Here is an 18,819-nt window from a genome sequence, read left to right as displayed (position 1 = left end):
CAAATCCAAAATGCTTGGGAATTGCAAAACACTGTCCTCAAAAAAATCCAGATTTTTTCCTGATTTCTGGTGGTTATCAGCCATACAGCATAAACATGTGTTTATCTTTTATTCTATTGATTTCCTGGACAATGGCATTTCTTCTTTCTAATCAGATCCTTGTAAAGAAGAAGCACAGAGCAATCCCAGCCAATTCCAAGCTGCAGAGAGCTGCCTTGTCCTTCCTACTTCTCTCTGAAAGTAGAAAGCCTGCAGGAACCAGTGGCTGTAGAATAATAATGCTTGGTCCAATTTGATTGAATCTTGGGTGGTCTGTAGTAGACAGGCAGTAGCTGCTCCTCTGCAATTTTGGTGTCCTTTGGTTGAAAAACAGCCTCCCCAGCCCCAGCCCCTGATGTCCCCATAGGGAAAAGTGGAAACGTTGCTGATCTCATTCCTTACTTTATTAAACAAACAGGCCACAACAAGGAAGCATGCCAAATGGAGAGTTTCCAGTTGAAAGGTAAAACTTTTTTATTGTCAGTTAGTCTCTGTAAGAGTAGAAAAATGAAATGAATGCAGGCAGAGGTGTTTTTTTATGACATTGCCTGTCTGGTGCTCTCCTTCTAGGCCATTTTAGGAATCTGTAGAAAGAGACGTACAGCTATAAAGAGAGACACCTATTCTGAGGGTCTGTAAAATCAACTCCATTTCTTCAACCTGCTTGAAACTTAGGGGGTCTTTAGAATAGAGGGAGGAATATGTTCTGTGCAAATTTGGTGTCAGCTGCCCCAGATCCTTGAACAGATTTCCCATCTAAAATAATAGTCTCAAAAAAAAAAAAACAGCTTTGACTGTTGAACTGGTAATATCCTATCCAGAAATAAGTAAAAATCCACCCCTCAAAGTTTGAATCAGAAAGTATAACAAAAAATTTCTCGGTGCAAACCTCTAACAAATATCCCATTCTTGGGCACAATAGTGAAGCATAGCGTATTAATAGGTTTGAAAAAAAGAGAATGTACAGTAGTAACTATTGGAAGTCTTTTTAATTATTAGAACATTAATTTTTTGATTAAAATGTTATATCTTTTCTAATATTAGAGTCCACTATAGGAGTAGCAGCAATAATTATGAAGGCTGTAGTTACTGTTTCTAACATTAAAACTTTAGCAGAGTTACGACAACTCTGCATTTAATCTTATGTTACATGGTGCTTGTGGCAATGAAGTCTAGCCACAAATTAAGCATATATCATGGAGAAAGGAGAGGGAGTGAATTAAACAAGGAAATGTGTATGTGGGGGGGGGGGGTAAAAGTTCTTTGGAATCCTACCCTTCCAAGCAGCTAGTATGTGATGGCAGACTAAAGGCTGGAACAAAATGTTATGATAGTTTTACCTTTTACTGGACAATATCCGGTTAAAGAGTCTTTATCAACATCAGCAGTTGTTCCGCACCAAGGTTGTGGATGTTCACTGTCTGTTATGCATTCAACATACCACTCATTCTCATACTTGAACGGGAATACACAGGGGGCTCCATAGGAATTGCCATCTATGGTAAATTGAGCTACAGACAAAGTGAAATAAATAGTATATTAGGATGCTTAAAAGTATCAAGAACAGAATTCGTTATATAGGAATGCTACCAAGTCCTCAGTCCAAAGCACCAATCACATCAATGTTCACTTCAATGGAAGGACCCATGTTATCTTCCATTGAGTAAATGAAAAAGTCCTTTTCAATGTTACCTTTGGAACTTCTGGCTCTGAATAAAAACATGGCATCTTGCCATCACTTAGATGTATATCAGTTTCCCTGATTCTCTTTTACTGATTTTTTAAAAAATCATTAAATGTAATAGGACTTGAAGTTGCATGAATTGCTCAAAATACATATATTTTAGAAAAGCATAATGGTGTGTGCTTTGAAAAGAAATATGTGTCACTGTCATTGATCAGTATTTGTTTCTAAAACAATTCCCTATACAGCTCATTTATTTGAAGGTGAGAAATATTCAAATAAGCAATATTTGTAGGACAAAATCAATTCTTTTCAGAACAGCTTGTTCATGATCTCCTGACAGGAGACGAGCCAGCATGGCTAGATGCAGGGTGCTCAGCTTAACACTGAAAACAACACCTTCTGAAACTTACCTTCAAAGCCTTTAGCACACAAACTGTCTTTGGTTCCATCAATCTTCCAGGTTGCTTTGACATCAGGTGCATTATTCAACCGGACATGTTGTCCAGGACCATAAGACAAAAACCAGTTTTGTCCAATGATTGCAGGGAAGGTATCATTGATGCATGCCCATTTCTGAAGTTCATTGGTCTGATTGCAGGAGGAAAATTCAAGTTGGCTGAAGTTTGCAGATGCTCCCAAGCATAACTTTAATCCCATGTTCAATATCTGCTGACTGGAAGTCCACTTAAAGTTTTGGATCTTTGTATCCTTATTGCACTTACTAAGTGAGATGACAGAAGTTCCTCTGGGTTGCATACAAAGATTATATTTCTCATGGTTTATCAGAAAAGTATCACCTTCTGTAAAATCAAAATAACAGTAGCATTTTGAGAAAGTGCCTCATTGCCTCCTACATGAGAATGTCTGACACGATGAAGATACCAGACTTCAGCATTAGAGACAATACAATAGAGCGGGAGAAAGAAAGGGAAAGAGTGAGAACTGGAAGATTATTTTATATTTGCCATTGACAGCATTTTTCAAATGCACTGTGCTTATCCTAAGTTCTTATATTATAGATAAGGATGATACTGCCTTGCAAGCTAATAATACCAGTATTTACATAATTATAAAACCCCATATACTTCTAGAAATAGCTTCCTTTTTATGCAGGTATAATAATGATCGAGTGGATTGCTTGGCTTCTCCAATAAAAAGAAGCAAACTCTTTTTTGTCCCCCGCCCAAAATCAGTACAGCAAATGGTCTTCAGCATTAATTGACATAGTTGTTGATATGTACAATTCTAACATTCAGTCCATCATTTCCTCTGCATTCTCAGAGAATGAAATTTAACATTATTTCTTAAACTTTCAGCAGTTAGTTTTAAAGTTGTTATGAAGGATGCCATTCCCTTTAGTGCTGAGTTTTCAGTGGTGATGGAAATGAACAGGAACATACCTGGTATCTGGAAAGACGGCCGAATGAGAAGCAAGAAATTTAGGAGCAAAAAAGGAGACATTGGCCTCGACAAATCCCCTTGTAAATAAGACCAACTTAAGTTAGCAGGTCTTCAGCAGCTCCTTCAGAAATGAACTGGGCACAGAGGCATTTTCACTTCTACATTAGGCAATATTGTAACATAGGGTGCTATATATAAGAAATTTTTGCCACGCAATTGATCACGCCCAAGAAAAATACTAATTTCCACTGAAAGAATTGCGTAAATTCAAGAACGAGCTTTTCATCACTCCGCAACTGAACTTCCTTTCCTCATATATCCATTGAAAACACCAATATCATCAATTCTGTAAAAGAAACACAACGTCTTAGCTGTACCTTTAACTTTACTCTTTCTTTTGCTCATCATCCTCAGCATGTCATGGCTCTTTGCCTTTTGCAGTACTGCAAAATTATGGCCCTTCTGTCTGCTCACTCAGCAAACACATGAACACATGGCATTGCCTGATACAGAATTAGACCAGTATGATACTCAGACTAGCAACAACTCTCCCAAATCTCAGGTCAAGTTTTTTCACATCACCTAAATCACCGTCCTTCCACCATTTCTCCTCTCCAAATTGTTACTAGTGGTTTTCCCTGTGTACATATTAGTGTGTGAGAGCATCTGTCTTCCACTCAGTAGGTTCAGCATCTGCAGCTAAAGGAGTTAAAGTGGTAAGTCAAAGGAAAAAAATCTTTCCGTCTGAGACAGTGGAGATTGGTGCTACCTACAGGAGAGGATACAGAACCAGATGAAACAATGATATGATCAGTTGTATTGCCACCTCGAGTTCCCAGAGTTCAGGAGGAAAGAAATATTTATTTAAGTTTGATATATGACTTGGCTCAACTCGCATGTGTGTGGAGGGCGGGGAAACTTGTGGGACTCAGTTTTGAAAAAGGTGTCAGTTATGTGCCATGGTGTGTCACTTGTACTCAACGCCTTATGTTCTGAGAAGTTTGCTTAGGACAGCAGCTTTAATCATGTTAAATTGAAATCAGAGGGTCAGAGGAGACATATTGAGCAACAGGATGTAAGAAATGAGTTCTTTCAACACCATGGGATGGAGTAAGCTGTAACTGAAAAGCTAAATATATGTTATCTGCAGCCATATCTATAGATTTGAGGTGTTTCCTGTCAAGCATGGAAACATTTACATTTAAGCCATTCAGTAAACATTCCAAGTTAGTAACAGCACTTGAGCAAAGAAGAAAACAAAGGCACACATTTTTTACAATTCCATCTATGCTTTTATCACAAGGGAAGTCTCACTGAAGTCTGTACAATTCTAGTCTGAACATATACAGGACAGGGCCGCAAGAGTAAATTAAAAATGGCAAATACACATTTACTCCCAATGAAGATGACCCTGAGTGTAAGATGACCTAAAGAAGTAATACATATTTTTTAATTATTGGATATAACTGTAATTTGTAAGAGAATCGTCGGGCTCAGACTTACCTGGGCCCAGGTTACCGCCGGCGCAGGGGAGGGCGAAGCGTGGCGGTCGCCATGTTGCGGGGCTTCCCAGCGGCCCGGGGCGACCCCCAGCCAATGGATTCAAACCCCGGCCATCCAATCGGGGCGGCCGGGGTTGGCTGGGGGGGCGGGGCCCAGAGCCGGACTGCGGTCTTCCCTCCGGTCCGGCCCCTCCCTATATAGCCCCGTGGCTGGCTCCACCCCGCTTCAGTCGACGGTGGAGTTCGAACGGAACTGAGCGAGGCGGCGGATCACAGCGGGAACGGGCAGCCGAAGACCGAGCGGGCGCGGGTCGGAGGCGCAAGGCTGGAGCTGAGCCTTTCGCCTTGACCGAGCTAGAAGAGCAGCGGCGGCCCAACCTCGGCAGAAGACCCCGCAGCGAGAAGCGCACGCAGATCGCGAGGGCACGTGGTCGGAGCTGTGCCTCGGGCTTCGCGGAGCAGAAGCGGCAGCGGTGCGCGGGACGCCGGAGGACGTCGAGTCAAGCGGCACTTTCGGCCCGGGGGGGATAGCAGGCAGGGGGAAGGGCGGCATGGCCCCTGCAAAGCAGACCAGGGCTTCGGGGAGGGGCATGCTTACAGCCCGGGCTAGCGGCGGGCGGGGGAGCAGAGCCCTCCACCCGCCGGGCAACGGCACGCCCCCTTCCCAGAGCACGCGGGGGAGCAGGAGCACTGCCTCCACGGGCGGCGCCGAAAAGAGCTCCTCCGCAGGCCATGCACCCGCGAGGAGGACTCGTCGCCCTCCACTGAGGGCTGATGGTACGAGGCAGTCCCCGCCCCCCTCAGAGGCAGGGGGACCCAGTGGCAGCTCCAGGGGGAGGGGCCCGGCTTCTGGGCCGGGCAACCACCGTAGGTCTAAGCCAGCCTCCCAGGCAAAGGGGGGGAAGCGCGCGGGGCGGAGCCCAGCCAGAGCAGCCAAGGGCCAGGCCTCTCCTGCCCCGGACTCCTTGAGTAGCATCAGCCGGGCCTTAGAGCTACTGACCGCCCGGGTGGACCAGTTGGGGAACTCTGGGTCTGGGGCAGGGGCCCCTTCTCTTGGGCCTGTGGAGGCCCCACGGCACGGTACGGGCAGCAGGCGGGGGAGGAAGCGCGCCGCCCCAGCCCAGGAGGAACCGCGCTCCTTCTCTGCCAGCTCGGCGGAATCGAGCAGCAGGGAGCGCCAGAGGCCAGCGAAGAAGGGGAGGAAGGCGCGAAGGAGAAGAAGCCGGTGTCGCCGGGAGGACTCAGACAGCGGGGAAACCACAGGTGAGTCCTCCTCGTCGGAGGATGGGTCCCCAGGGGAGGAGTACTGGGAAGAAGCGTCTGGGGTCCCAGGCCTGCCAGCATGGGCCCAGCGGCGGCGGGCCAGGGGCCTTGGGGGCGAGCGGGACCCCCAGGAGGTTTGGGGCAAAGGGGAGCCCTCTCCCCGGGGCGCATCCTTCACGGATGACGAGGACCCTCTGGGCCTCCACCTGTCCCGTAGAGCGCGGGAACGTATCCTCAATGGCTATTATATGGACATATTTTCACTTTTGAAGCCAGAGGCGGAGGATGGCAGGTCTGCCCCCGTCTCCAAGCGGGACAAGAAGGCGAGTAAGCCTGCAGCCGAACGGACATTTTCCAACTGGCTGGAGGACTTCTCTGTATACATGGGGGTGGTGCAGGTGGCGTACCCCGATAGGGGCTGGCACCTGTCCAACCATCTCAGCAATGTCCTCCGGGCTCGGGCCCTCGCTGGGGAACAGGCGGCCATAGAATACGATGAGGCCTTCCGTAAGAGGGCCTCCCACAACCCGCGGGCCCGGTGGGACCTGATTAATCAGAAACTTTGGCTTTGGTTGGTGGGGCCTCACATGAGGGGCAAGGGGGAGGCGTCCCGTGGCTCGCGCTGGTCCTTTCGCCGGGACAGGTCCAGGGGCCCCTGCTGGGAGTACAACCAGGGCAAGTGCTTCCGTCCAAAGTGCCGGTTTGACCACAATTGCGACTCCTGTGGGGGGCCCCATGCCCGCCCGTCATGCCCCCGGGGAGCTGCCCCCTCCCAGCCCTTTCGGGGGGGCCGGTCCTCCGCCGCAGCTGCACGGAAGGAAGGAGGATCAGCCTCCTCTGCCCCCCAGGTCCCGGGTGGCGGCAGCTAATCCGGGTCAGGCAGCGTTGGGCCTCGCCAAAACCCCCATCCGCTTGGCAGCCCTCCTTCCCCTCCTGGCATGCTACCCTAATAGGCAGGCTGCCACATACCTGCGTGAGGGTTTCGCGGGGGGCTTCAGGATCCCCTTCACCGGCCCCCGAGTTGCCACAACAGCCAGTAATCTAAAGTCCGCCAGAGACTTCCCGGAGGTGGTTGCGGCCAAGGTGGCCAAGGAGGTGTTGGCTGGGCGTGTGGCGGGTCCTTTCGATCGTCCCCCTCTCCCCAACCTCAGGGTTTCCCCCCTGGGGGTCGTCCCTAAGAAGACCCCCGGGGAATTTCGCCTCATCCACCATCTGTCTTATCCCAAGGGCTCATCAGTGAACGATTTGATCCCACCCGAGCTCTGTTCAGTCCGGTACGCATCATTTGACCATGCTGTCCGCCTGGTCAGGGCATGCGGGCAGGGCGCCCTCATGGCCAAGTGCGATGTGCAGTCAGCCTTCCGCTTGCTTCCGGTTCACCCAGCAGACCACTGTCTGCTGGGCTTTAAGTTCCAGGACAAGTGGTACGTCGACAAGGCTATGCCAATGGGCTGTTCAGTGGCCTGCGCGGCCTTCGAGACGTTTAGCACCTTTCTCGAGTGGGCGGCCAAGGTACGCATGGGGTCCCCATTCATCTGTCATTATTTAGATGACTTCCTGTTGATGACCCCCCCAGGCGGTTCGGCCTGTGCCGACCGCCTCAGCTCCTTCCAGTCCTTGGCCAGTGAGCTGGGGGTGCCCCTCGCGCAGGAAAAAACGGAGGGCCCCTCCTCCTGCCTCACCTACCTGGGCATAGAATTGGACTCTGTAGCCGGCAGATCCAGGCTCCCGGCGGACAAGCTAGCCCGACTGCAGGCCCTCATCGCGGCCGCCCTGCCCCGGGAAAAATGCACACTCAGGGAGCTGCAGTCCATCATCGGCCACCTGAATTTCGCGTGCAGGGTGGTCTCCCCGGGCCGGGCCTTTTGCTCCCGCCTGTCCAGGGCTTGTCGGGGGGTCTCTGCCCCTCATCATCGCATCCGGCTGAATAAAGGCATCAAGGCTGACCTCCGGGTGTGGGTGGAGTTCCTGTCGGGATTCAATGGAGTCTCCCTTTGGCAGGACCCCCTCGACCTGGGCTCGGACTTGCAGGTCCACTCCGATGCAGCAGGTAGCCTGGGGTTCGGGGTTTACTTCAGGGGGCGCTGGTGTGTGCGGCGCTGGCCCCCCACCTGGGCGGGGTCTGGTATCCTCAGGGACCTCACATTCCTAGAACTCTTTCCCATCGTTGTAGCAGTGGTCATATGGGGGTCCGCGCTGCGCGACAAGCGTGTCACTTTCTGGTGTGACAACATGGCCGCCGTGAGGGTCATCAACCGGCAGTCCTCTCGCTCTGAGCGGGTCATGCGGCTTGTTCGCCGCTTCGTGTTAACCTGTCTAGCTGCTAACATTACCTTCTCAGCACGCCATGTTGCAGGGGTGGAGAACGGCTTGGCCGACGCATTGTCTCGCTTCCAGATGGAGAGATTCTTCACGCTGGCCCCAGAGGCTCGTCGCACCCCCGACCCCTTCCCGGAGGACCTGTGGGCGATTGGAGGGACACCGTGATGCAGGGAGTACTTTGCTCAGTGGCCCCGTCCACCCTCCGAGCTTACGCGGCAGCCGCCACCCGCTTCCAGGCCTTTTTCCCAGGCGCGAGGGGCCATGGTCCCTGGCCCGCGTCTCAGGACATGGTCCTACAGTACCTGGCACACCTTAAGGGCCTGGGTCTCTCCCCCCGGTCCATGAGGCGGGACCTAGCGGCCATTTCCTTTTTCAGCAAGGCACAGGGCCTCCCCGACCCTTGCAGTGGTTTCCTTGCCCGTCGGGCCCTCGAGGGCTGGGCCAGGCTGGCCCCGCCGCCCCCTGATCCCCGGCGCCCCATTACCTTAGCCATTTTGGAACGGGTGCTTCATGCACTCCCCCGCCTCTGCTGGTCCGCGCCTGAGGTGCGCCTTTTCCGCGCCGCCTTCCTGCTCACATTTTTTGGTGCCTTCCGGGTCAGTGAGGTGGCCGCTGGGTCCAGGTCCGACACGTCGGGGCGGGCCTTGGCCGTCTCGGATGTCTCTTGCTCCCCCCGCAGGGTGACTATTCTCCTGCGGCGTTCCAAGACTGACCAGCGGGGTCGTGGGGCTTCTGTCAGGCTTTGGGCAGCCAAGGGCAGGCGCCTGTGCCCGGTTCGGGCCATCAGGGCATATCTGTCCGAACGCCCGCCCGGCCCCGGCCCCCTCTTCCTGCACGCGGACGGTTCGCTCCTCACCCGTTACCAGTTTGCCTCGGTCCTGAGGGCGTGCCTGCGGCATGCGGGTTTCCCCCCCATGCAGTTTGGCACTCACTCCTTTCGCATCGGGGCCGCCACTGTGGCCGCAGGGTTGGGGCTCCCAGCGCCGGCCATACAGGCCATCGGCCGCTGGCGCTCCAGCACGTTTCGTTCCTATATCCGCCCCCACGGGGCGACCCCTCGCTAATGATTGTGTGTTGCTCTGCCCAGGCAGGGGGAAGATCGCATGGTTGTGCGGCCACAGCATCGTCCACTGGGCGGGAAAATACGCGGCGGCCTCCGGCTGGGGTCAACACCTGGGTTTGGACGACCGGCTCCGGATCCGCTGGATGGGGGTTCGGGGCATGCGCTGGGATGCCCTTATTCCCATGCTGACACGCCAGGCCCAGCTCCAGGGCCCACCAGACGCCATCGTGATCCAGCTCGGCGAGAATGACATCGGCGAGCGCGAGTGCCCGGAATTGAAGCGATCACTGTGCGCTGACTTGGGCCAGTTGTTCAGGCTCTTCCCGCGGACAGCCTTTCTCTGGTCAGACCTCCTGCAGAGGCAGGTGTGGCGGGGGGCACGCTGCCCCAGGAGGGTGGACGGCATCAGGCAGAGGCTGGCCCGAGCCGTTGAGAGGTTCGTCACGGAACAAGGGGCCTTCTTTGTCAGTCACCCGGACATTTCACATCGCTTGGACCCTCTTTTTCGCCCCGACGGGGTCCACCTCTCCAGTTGGGGTCAGGATATTTGGCTGCAAGACATCAGGGATGGCCTGTTATCTTGGCTCCGCATAGGAGCGTTGGCGGGGAGCCCCGAGGGGGGCTCCTGTGGCGGTGAGCATCGGGGCAGATCTCGTTCGGGGGGCCAGGGCCTGCGCGCCCAGGCCCTCTAAGGGGATCCCCATAAGGGATCTTGGGGGTGAGCTATGGAAGGGCCTGCCCGGCTCAGGGGCGGTCAGGAAAGCTCACTCCCAGGTGGCAGGGGAGGCCACTCAGGGGTGCACACCCAGGTGACTCCCCTGTATGCCACTCCTTGAGTCCCCCCTTCAGCATGGCTGAGGGGGGTGGGTTCCGGCTGGCAGGCGGGCCAGCCGAGGGTTCCTGGGATCTGCCCCTCATGCTGCGCCAATGCTCCTATTGTTATGCTAATAAAGTTGTGGCCTGTTTTTACTCCAGCACTGGTTTCTGGTCTTGTTATTCCGCTCTCCCCCTCCCCGCCATCAGCATAGGTGGCAATACAAGACAACCTGCATGTGAGTAAATATTGTAACATAAACATCACAGAATTTAAGTTCATATGTCAAGTATTCCTCACGTAGGTAATTCTGAACTTCAAATCAGAGGACAGATCAATAAAACCATGCAGCAGCATCAGTTCCAGAAAAGGAAAACTTTGGTGTCATTATGTGCCATGGTGCCTCAACGCACAGCACAATGTGTTCCTTTAGCACAAGATCTTTCCACTCATGCAATACAGGTGTCTTTCAATGATCAGGAAGTGGCTAGTGCCAGAGGAATGTGTCCTGCAGCAGACAATCACCTCAACAATAAATGAAGAGCAGCACAAATTGTATAGGCTTCAAACCACTGAGTGCAACTGAGAGAATAAGGGAGGGGAGGACATAATGCATGTCCCTGCAGCACTCGATCGTGGCTGCTTGGAGAAAGCAGTGCGACACCTTGCAGATGCAGTGGGCAAATGAAGAAAGAAGAGAACTCATCTCTTCCATATATCAGTAGTCTAATTCTGTGGCACTACTTTGGGAGTAAACTATTGTTGTCTCCTGAGAGCAAATGGAAACAAGTCTTTCCCCTAAATCCCCTTCCCCACACTATTTCCTCTTTTCCTCCTGGCATCCTCCTAATGTTCACTCTTCCCTACATCCTTCTGTCCTTCAAACCCACTGAACAATTTACCTTTATCTGCCCCCATCTTCACTTATATTTCTTAATTGACTTCATTTATCTAGTGCCTTTCTCCACAATGGGGACCAAAAGTAGCTAACATCATTCTCTTTGCCTCCATTTTATCCTCACAACAACCCTGAGAGGTAGGTAGGCTGAGAGTGTGTAACTGGATTCAAGTCACTCAGTGGTTGCTTCTGGCCACGAGTCCTCCCTCAAAGTTAAAAAAAACCCCTTGAAATGCCCCCCAAAGCCTTTCACTGACAGTAACCCAGCCTGGAATACTGGCTAAACTCTTTTGGTTGCCTAGCAACAGCTACTGAGGGCATCTGGTTATAGCTACAGATGCTCCTTTTATCATTTTGCATTTTTTTAACCCTCTAATGTGATTTTGTTTTTTAGAATTCTTCTGCACACCTGGGGCATTTTTCAGGAAGATGTAGGAAGATTTGTCTTGTCAGTTCATGGTTCCAGTCTCCAAATTTAATTATCTTCAAATCAAAGCCACTTGACTATTAGTATATAAGGGTGTGTATACCTGAGAAGAACCTAAGGTCATTTTCACAGATGTTCTCCATAATGAATCAAGTTTGTGTAGTATCCCCACTGTTGCAGCAACTGCCAATACAGTGCAGCAGCCACAGAAATTCCAGATGGCACATTTCCCTGTAGCTTCTCTGCACAGTCATTCAAGCAGTGGTCATTCACCCAAACACACACAACCAGGGCTTTTCTATTTGTAAACTTGGCAATTGAATATTGTTATTTCATTATAATCTTATAACAATCCATGTATCAGGTTCTCTGAACTCCGTGCAAGTCTCTAGCCCCTTTCATCGCAAAGACATGCCTTCCCACAACAAAAGGGGTAGAGACTTACTTTTAAAAATGAAAATTGGGGAAAGAACCTGATATTCAGATAGTTATAACATTGAAAACCGGTTTCGTTTTCTCAGCCATGCCGGACGCTCCTCTCGGCTGGTCCGGGAGGAAACGACCGGGCACCCTGACCGGGCGGCTGATCCGCAAGGATTAGCCCCCAGGACTCCCAGGGAGGGAGCCAGGGTCCGGGACGCTGCGGGAAGAACTCCCCGAAATCAATGCGGGGGGGGGGGGAATTGCCCGTTTGTCCCTATGGAGGCCGGCAGACGTGCGCGGCGCCTCGAGTGCCGCCGGGCAATGAGAAACGGCAAATAAAAGAAACAGGCGGAAGCCCGTAAACAAGCGAATCCCTTCTGTTCTACAAGCGTTCGTGAAGGAGAGGTTGATCTGAAGAAGACTCGTTCTTCCCCTTCGCTGAGTTCCAGAATTTTGTTGGTGCCCCCCCCCAAAATGGCAGCAAAGAAGCAAAGTCCCGCTCTCGGTAAGTCAATCTCGGCTACTTTGAAGGGAGAGTCGCTCGAAGAGTTGGTGCGCAGGGCGGTGGTGGAAGCCATAAAACCCTTTGTTGACAAGCTGAACGAAACTGATCAAAGGGTGGGCTTAATTGAAAGCGAAGTAAAAACCATCAAGGAAGCAGCGGGGGGGGGCAGAGAAGTCTGCTCTGGAAAGTGCGTCACTTGTGAAGGCTACAAAAAAGGAGCTGAAGTTGGTTGAGAACCAGCTGATCGGGCTACAGATGGAACGAACGCAGACAATTTTGCGTCTCCAAAACGTGAAAGAGGAGGAAAATGAGGATCTGTGGGAGGTGGTCTCGGAACTATTGGCGATACCCGCGAGGACGACTAAAGAAGAGGTTAAAAGCGCCATTTTGGAGGTCCATCGGGCTTCTTCAAAATATGCAACAAAGCGACAGTTGCCTCGTGAGATCATTATTGACTTTTCATTTAAAAAGATTCGGGACACCATCCTATATAACTCATATAATGCGGATTTGGACTTTTTGGGTTTGAAAGTCAAGATTTTGAAGGACGTTCCATTTCTAGTCCGGAAAAGGCGTTTTAAGTATAAAAAGTTTGCAGCTCTTCTGAGGGACCATGGAATAAAGTACAAATGGTTATTCCCGGAAGGAATATGGTTTAGATATAAAGATCAGGCCTATAAGATACTATCAGAAGATCAACTAAAGGATTTTGAGAATAAAAACCCGGAACTCTGCTGCACCGAGAACGAAGAAAAGGAGAAGCCGGAGGGGGGGGAGGAGGAGGAGAGCACCGCAACAGCGGTTGCACAGAGAGAATTGCGTCCGGGACCTAGAAGGGGGAGGAAAGTTTAATCAGAATTTGAAATGCCTATTCTCTGTATGATTAACCACTCCATCATTATCCTATGGAGCTATTTTTGTATTATGACAGTATGAAGGGAAAACATTGAAGTGTAGTGTTTAGTGTTTGTAGTTCATTTCCCCCCCCTTTTTTCCTTTTCCATCCCCCTTTGTCCCTTCCCTCTCCCCTTTCCTTGTGATAGTCTTGTGTAGTGCTGTGTAGTGTTTTGTAGTTATGAAAAATAAAAAAAAATTATAAAAAAAAAATTAAAAAAAAAGATAGTTATAACATTATAATGTTGTAATGATATCCAGTTGCTAATTAAAACAAAATTAGAAAGTATCGGGGAGCTATGAGAATGGGACTACAAAAATCCAAACTTTCCCACCTGTACAGCAGTCACCTGGGCTTTGTGATGATCTTTCCCTAAAATTTTGCATAGAAGCAGATTTGGAGAGGATTGGAGAAAATCCTCTCCAATCTCCTAGGAAAGAATCCCAGGAAACAGGAAAAATACGTGCTTTCCAAGTATTCCAGGTGCTACTGGGCTTGAATCTTGCTCCCCAATAAGAGATTAATAACCAGATATTTGTGAAACTTAAAAGACTTTTATGACCACTTTACAAAAGGCCATGAGGAGCAATAGGGGAACTTTCCTCAAAGATGAGGTTCTGGGCAGCAGTTTAGCTTTTTTAAAAAATCTTCTTAGAAAGTGACATCTGGACTCTGTGAATCTCACAGGAAAAAGAGTTACAAAAATACAAGAACTGAAAGTATTAGTGACGTTATGAAAAGTCTCCTCAAGGTTTTGAAATACTCAAGATCATTCAAGTGGCTTCTTTCTTGCAAAATGTGTTGTTATCCATGTAGACAATTCAGAAGGAGATACAAATGCTATAGGGAGCGTCTTGAAAGTAGCCAATAAAGTCTATAAAATGTATTGTTTTAAGCAACTTTTCAAAGCAGAAAACAGACTAAACAATGAAAACGTCATTAAACAATAAAACCAATACACCGCCATAAGATTAAAAATAAAAGAATAAAGATAATAGTAAGAATGGCAGGGTACAAAACCAAAATAAAAGACCAATGGACATATCAATCCCCTTTGGAATGCTTGTAGCGAATGGGCCAAAGGTATTTCCATCATATCAGAGGGCATCCCAGAGATCTGGAGCAGCTACTGAGGGCCAAGCTACACATGATGAATGACACTTGAACGGCAAGTGGATTGAGTGGAGGGCAAGTGAACAGGGAGAAATACACTTGCTGTTCAAGTGTCATTCGTCATGTGTAGCTTGGCCCTGAGAAAGCCCTGCTGCACACGGAAGTCAATCAGGAGGACTCCCTGCGGAAGCAGAATCTCTCCAACAGTTCAAAAGAGAGAGAGACTGAGAGACAGAGATGACATCCACAGGATGTACATCCACTTCCTAAAAAATGGTTGTTTTTTCTCTTTCATCAATCATATAATGGGGCTTTGAATACACGAAGTTGCTGGTAGATACATTGTTTAATCTTTCAGAAAGAAATCTATGGAATATTTGTCCTCATGGCCAGAGAGTTCAGCTATAAACTTATTGGGTAGCCTTAGATATATCACTAGTTATCACTTCCATTCGTAACAAAAATACTGTCCTACTCCACAGAACAGTTGTAAACAGCGAATTGTAAATAAATAGGGAATCTGAGCGCTTTAGTTTTTTATTAATTTGGCTTCCAACAATGAACAGATGTAAGACATTACAAGGATCTGTTTTCTCATGAAGGCTGATTGCAATTTATATAGTATTTATCCTACAATGGCTACTGAAGGGTGGTTGAGTTTTTCAATCAGGAAACAATATGGTCACAAGGAGTAACAAAATAAAGATGCAAGTCTTGGGAATTATTTCTTTTATTCTTCTGGGTGTTTTTCTGGGGGGGTTTGTGGTGCAGTGGTCACAGTATGGGACTAGGATACAGTGCTGGACTAGAATCCATAGTCTATCATGAAAGTTTCCTGGGTGACTGTGGAGACTAGTCAATCTCTCAGTCTAACCCGCCTCACAGAGTTGTTTTTTTCTGAGGATATAATAGAAGACTGGCTTTGGGTCTCCGTGGGAAGAAAAGTATGACATAGACATCTAAATAAATTAATACATTTTAGTTTATTTTGTGGTCTATTTTGTCACTGTGACTCAATAAACTTTAATTGGTTAATTAACTGTTTAATGAATTTCAATTGTGCTGCCAAGTCTATGATTCTTCTCTAGTTCAGCACAGCTTACTGGGGCAAAATAAGTCCCCAGATAACAAAATAACCACACCAGGATCAAAACATACATATAATTTGGTAAGTCAAAAATGCCAACAGGGTAGAAGTGAAAAGACAAAAGAAAATCAATTTCATTCCGTCTTTGCAATGTTCATCAACTTCAATCTGCTATAACTAGAGGGCTTTTTAAGGGTTGATAAACTTTCCACATTTGTAAATAATTTCAGAATAACAACATTAAAAATAATTGAAATATGTCTAGTTTACTCATAATAAAATTAAAGCACCAATCTAGTTTTTAAAACAACTTCTCCTAGTGGGACAACAACGTCCTTGTATTCTTGTCTGTAGACTGTATTCCATCAGCTTTGTAACATGAAGTAATTTGATGGTTGTGTAACCAAGAAAGAGGAAATGGAGATTATATATAAAAGCAAAAGATGAAAGACTAGTTATGAATTCTGATGTAAAACAAACAAAATAACCTCAGCAATGTAAAGATATTTATTTGAGCTACAAATTACACTGGACCCCAGTGTTTGTCATTGCAAATACATTACCAATATTTGAAGCCTGCACTCTTGCACTCTTATGGCACTCTTACCGTGTCACTCCACATCACCCTACAATCAAGACCTGTTTTTCAGACCCCTTGACTCAGACTCCACGTCTGTGCTGCAGGAAAGGATCATATTTTGATATTAAGGCCAAGGAATTAAGATCAAGTCATGCATGATTAAGGTTGTGGCAAGAAAAGACTGTCTAGTTCCATGGAACCTCTGACTTACCCTAATCTACTCTGTGCCACTGAGACTCGTCAGCTTTATGGCTGTGATTAATGACTACAGTTTACAGGACAATAACCTGCCATCTCAGATGTCTTAAGAATCTCCCTTACAATGCCTGATCAAATGCATGGTCAGGAACATCAACCTGTCTCCTGACCAAGAGTTGCTAGGTATTGGTCATATATGCCCCATAAATAATTCAATCATCTCTGTCAGACCTATGACCCTCTCCCATTACATCATCTAGACACATCCCTAGATACCTCTCCCACAAAGAAAATTGAATATCTTTCAATAACACCCGGGAGCCATGTATTTTTCCCAATGAGAGCACAGATCCTAATAGTTCTCCAATGGCAAAGCAACTTCAAATTCCTCGATGAGAGACTGTATCCTAGAAGCTGGCCCAATAGCAGAGCTGATCCAAACTTCTTGTGACTAGTAATAACATTTGGCTTCAATAGTAAATGCACAGGTAAAAAGCTATGAGACTGGTTCTCCAAAATGGGCAAAGTTGGTTCAGTCCTATTCCCAAGATTACTCTTCCAGTGTTGATACTCCAAGGACAGAAACATCTCCCTCCCAGAAATTTCCCTTGTTGTTTTGAATGTTTGCTCTGCAAAATCAGGCAATGTATAGCATTTCTGCTCTACTCCATTAATCTGTTCCACCTTTTCCTCTAAGCCTCCCTTCTCAAGCCCTGCTTCTTACACCAACCTCTTTAAGCCCCAATTCAAATGCGGTTACTGCTGTTAGTGTACCAGGAGACATTGAAAGAAAAGGGGTCGATATAACTATTTTGTATCAGAAAAACTAATTTTTGGCACAGCACATCCAGAATTCAATCTGTTTATTAAAACGGGGCACAGTTTATATTTCATCTAACTAAATGGCAGCATGTTCATTGTCCTCCATGTTCAACACAAGGTCTTTGGTATCACTGGTTCCAGGAGCTGCATCACTATTGAAATAGAGAGAGTTCTCAAAGTTGTCATCTGGTGGCACTCTGTGGCTTCTCTTCTTATAGAAGTAGTAAACTGCAAGAGCAGCTCCTGATAGGATGAGGATCACCACTATAACCACCACAGTGGCTTTGCTGTTAGATGGTTTAGGAATCTCTTCCGTCTTTCTTGGTTCTGTAAATCAATGTACAGTAGTTATAACAGTACAAACTTAATAGTAAAGAGTCCAGTAGCACCTTTAAGACTAACCAACTTTATTGTAGCATAAGCTTTCAAGAACTACCGCTCTATATAAATTGAATGTTATTGTTGTTGTTATTTATGAGGGGCAGCCTACTAACCAGGCAGACCTAGGAAATAGCCTAGGGTGCCAGAACAGGGGAGGGGCTCCAAACAAATCAAGCACCACTGCCCATAATATTAGAGGTGGCACTTGCCACCCAAGCCTACTCATGTGGACTGCTGCCCCCTCACCCCAGCATGCCTCACTCCTGACCCCAAGGGCTGAGGGAGCGAGGACAGGCAGTCATCACCTCCACTGCCTCTGGGCTCTGCATTCTTGCAACAATGGTGGTAATTACTCACACCCAGGTCACTGTGGGTCTATACGTACTCAGATGCTCAGTAGCAGCATCCGGTAGCCTGGGTCTGCTCACCTACTATATAGGAAGACTTCCTACCCCCAAGCTCCAGGCTCCAGGCTCCCAGTGCTGCTTGGTGGAGCAGTGGGAGCAAAATCAAGAGAAAAGGTTGGCTTTGTGGCAAAGCCATGATGTCACAGTTAGGTACTGGGATGTGATGTCACTCACAATACAGTATTAATGCTCTAGGAATTTCCCAAATCTTTATGGTTTTTACTGTATTCTTAGAGTGTTGTTGCAACACATAACCAGAACTGATATTGCCCCATTGTGTGCTGCAACATCAACCTGTCCTGCCCCTAAAAGCTCCCAGGGGTTGCCAGCTGGTATCCCTAGTACGATAAGAGGTTGGGATATATAAATGTTTTAAATAAACCAATGAATAACATATCATAGAACCCTCTTGAGGTACATTTCATTCTTAGGGACCAATACACTTCCATCTGGTCTCCCATGCTGTTTAACATCTACACGAAACTGCTGCAAGAGATTATCAAAGGATTTGGAATAAGGTGCCACCAATATGCAGATGATGCTCAGCTCTACTTCACCTTAACAGCTGGGTCAGATGGGTCTGTGAAAGTCCTGAACAGGTGCCAGCAGACAGTAATAGGATGGGGGAGGGCCAATAAACTGAAGTTTAGTCCAAACACAACTAAGGTGCTGCTGGTCTAGAGTTGCCAGGTCCACCCTGGAACTGGCAGGGGTTGGGGACTTACTGGTTGCAAGGGGGACTCACAGGCAATGTCATCACATCCCTGGTAATGCACTGGTGTCAATGTGTTGCCAGGGATGCTCAGGTATTTGGGCAAAACTCTGTGGTTCAACCATAGACTTTTGCCCAAATACTAGAGACCTGCAAGGGCCCTTATTTTCTCCAGAAATTCCTCCCTTTGCTATTTCATCTTTCCCTCCTCCTGGCAACCCCCCTATGTGTCCTTCTTTCCTTCTTACCATAATCTCCACCCTCCAAAGCAGCCATTGTC

The 18,819-nt window shown here is 48.2% G+C and overlaps 2 protein-coding genes across 2 annotated transcripts in view; both read right to left on the bottom strand.

Moving 5' to 3' along the window:
* Nucleotides 1-3,211, bottom strand: part of LOC129337988 (macrophage mannose receptor 1-like) — a 75,772-nt gene extending 72,561 nt beyond the window's left edge. The window contains exons 1-3 of the mRNA XM_054992023.1: nt 3,127-3,211; nt 2,137-2,526; nt 1,380-1,550 (exon numbers count right to left, since the gene is read on the bottom strand). Of these exons, the coding sequence (XP_054847998.1) occupies nt 1,380-1,550; nt 2,137-2,526; nt 3,127-3,187 (622 nt within the window). The 5' untranslated portion in view covers nt 3,188-3,211. The remainder of the gene's footprint in view (nt 1-1,379; nt 1,551-2,136; nt 2,527-3,126) is intronic.
* A 12,721-nt stretch (nt 3,212-15,932) lies between these two features.
* The window catches only part of LOC129337503 (macrophage mannose receptor 1-like), a 74,325-nt gene continuing 71,438 nt past the window's right edge, over nt 15,933-18,819 (bottom strand). The window contains exon 30 of the mRNA XM_054991247.1: nt 15,933-17,366. Coding sequence (XP_054847222.1) covers nt 17,116-17,366 — 251 coding nt within the window. The 3' untranslated portion in view covers nt 15,933-17,115. The remainder of the gene's footprint in view (nt 17,367-18,819) is intronic.

This window comes from Eublepharis macularius, chromosome 11 (genome assembly GCF_028583425.1).
Source record: "Eublepharis macularius isolate TG4126 chromosome 11, MPM_Emac_v1.0, whole genome shotgun sequence".
Taxonomy (NCBI): domain Eukaryota; kingdom Metazoa; phylum Chordata; class Lepidosauria; order Squamata; family Eublepharidae; genus Eublepharis; species Eublepharis macularius.
This window is presented reverse-complemented; position numbering and strand designations above follow the sequence as displayed.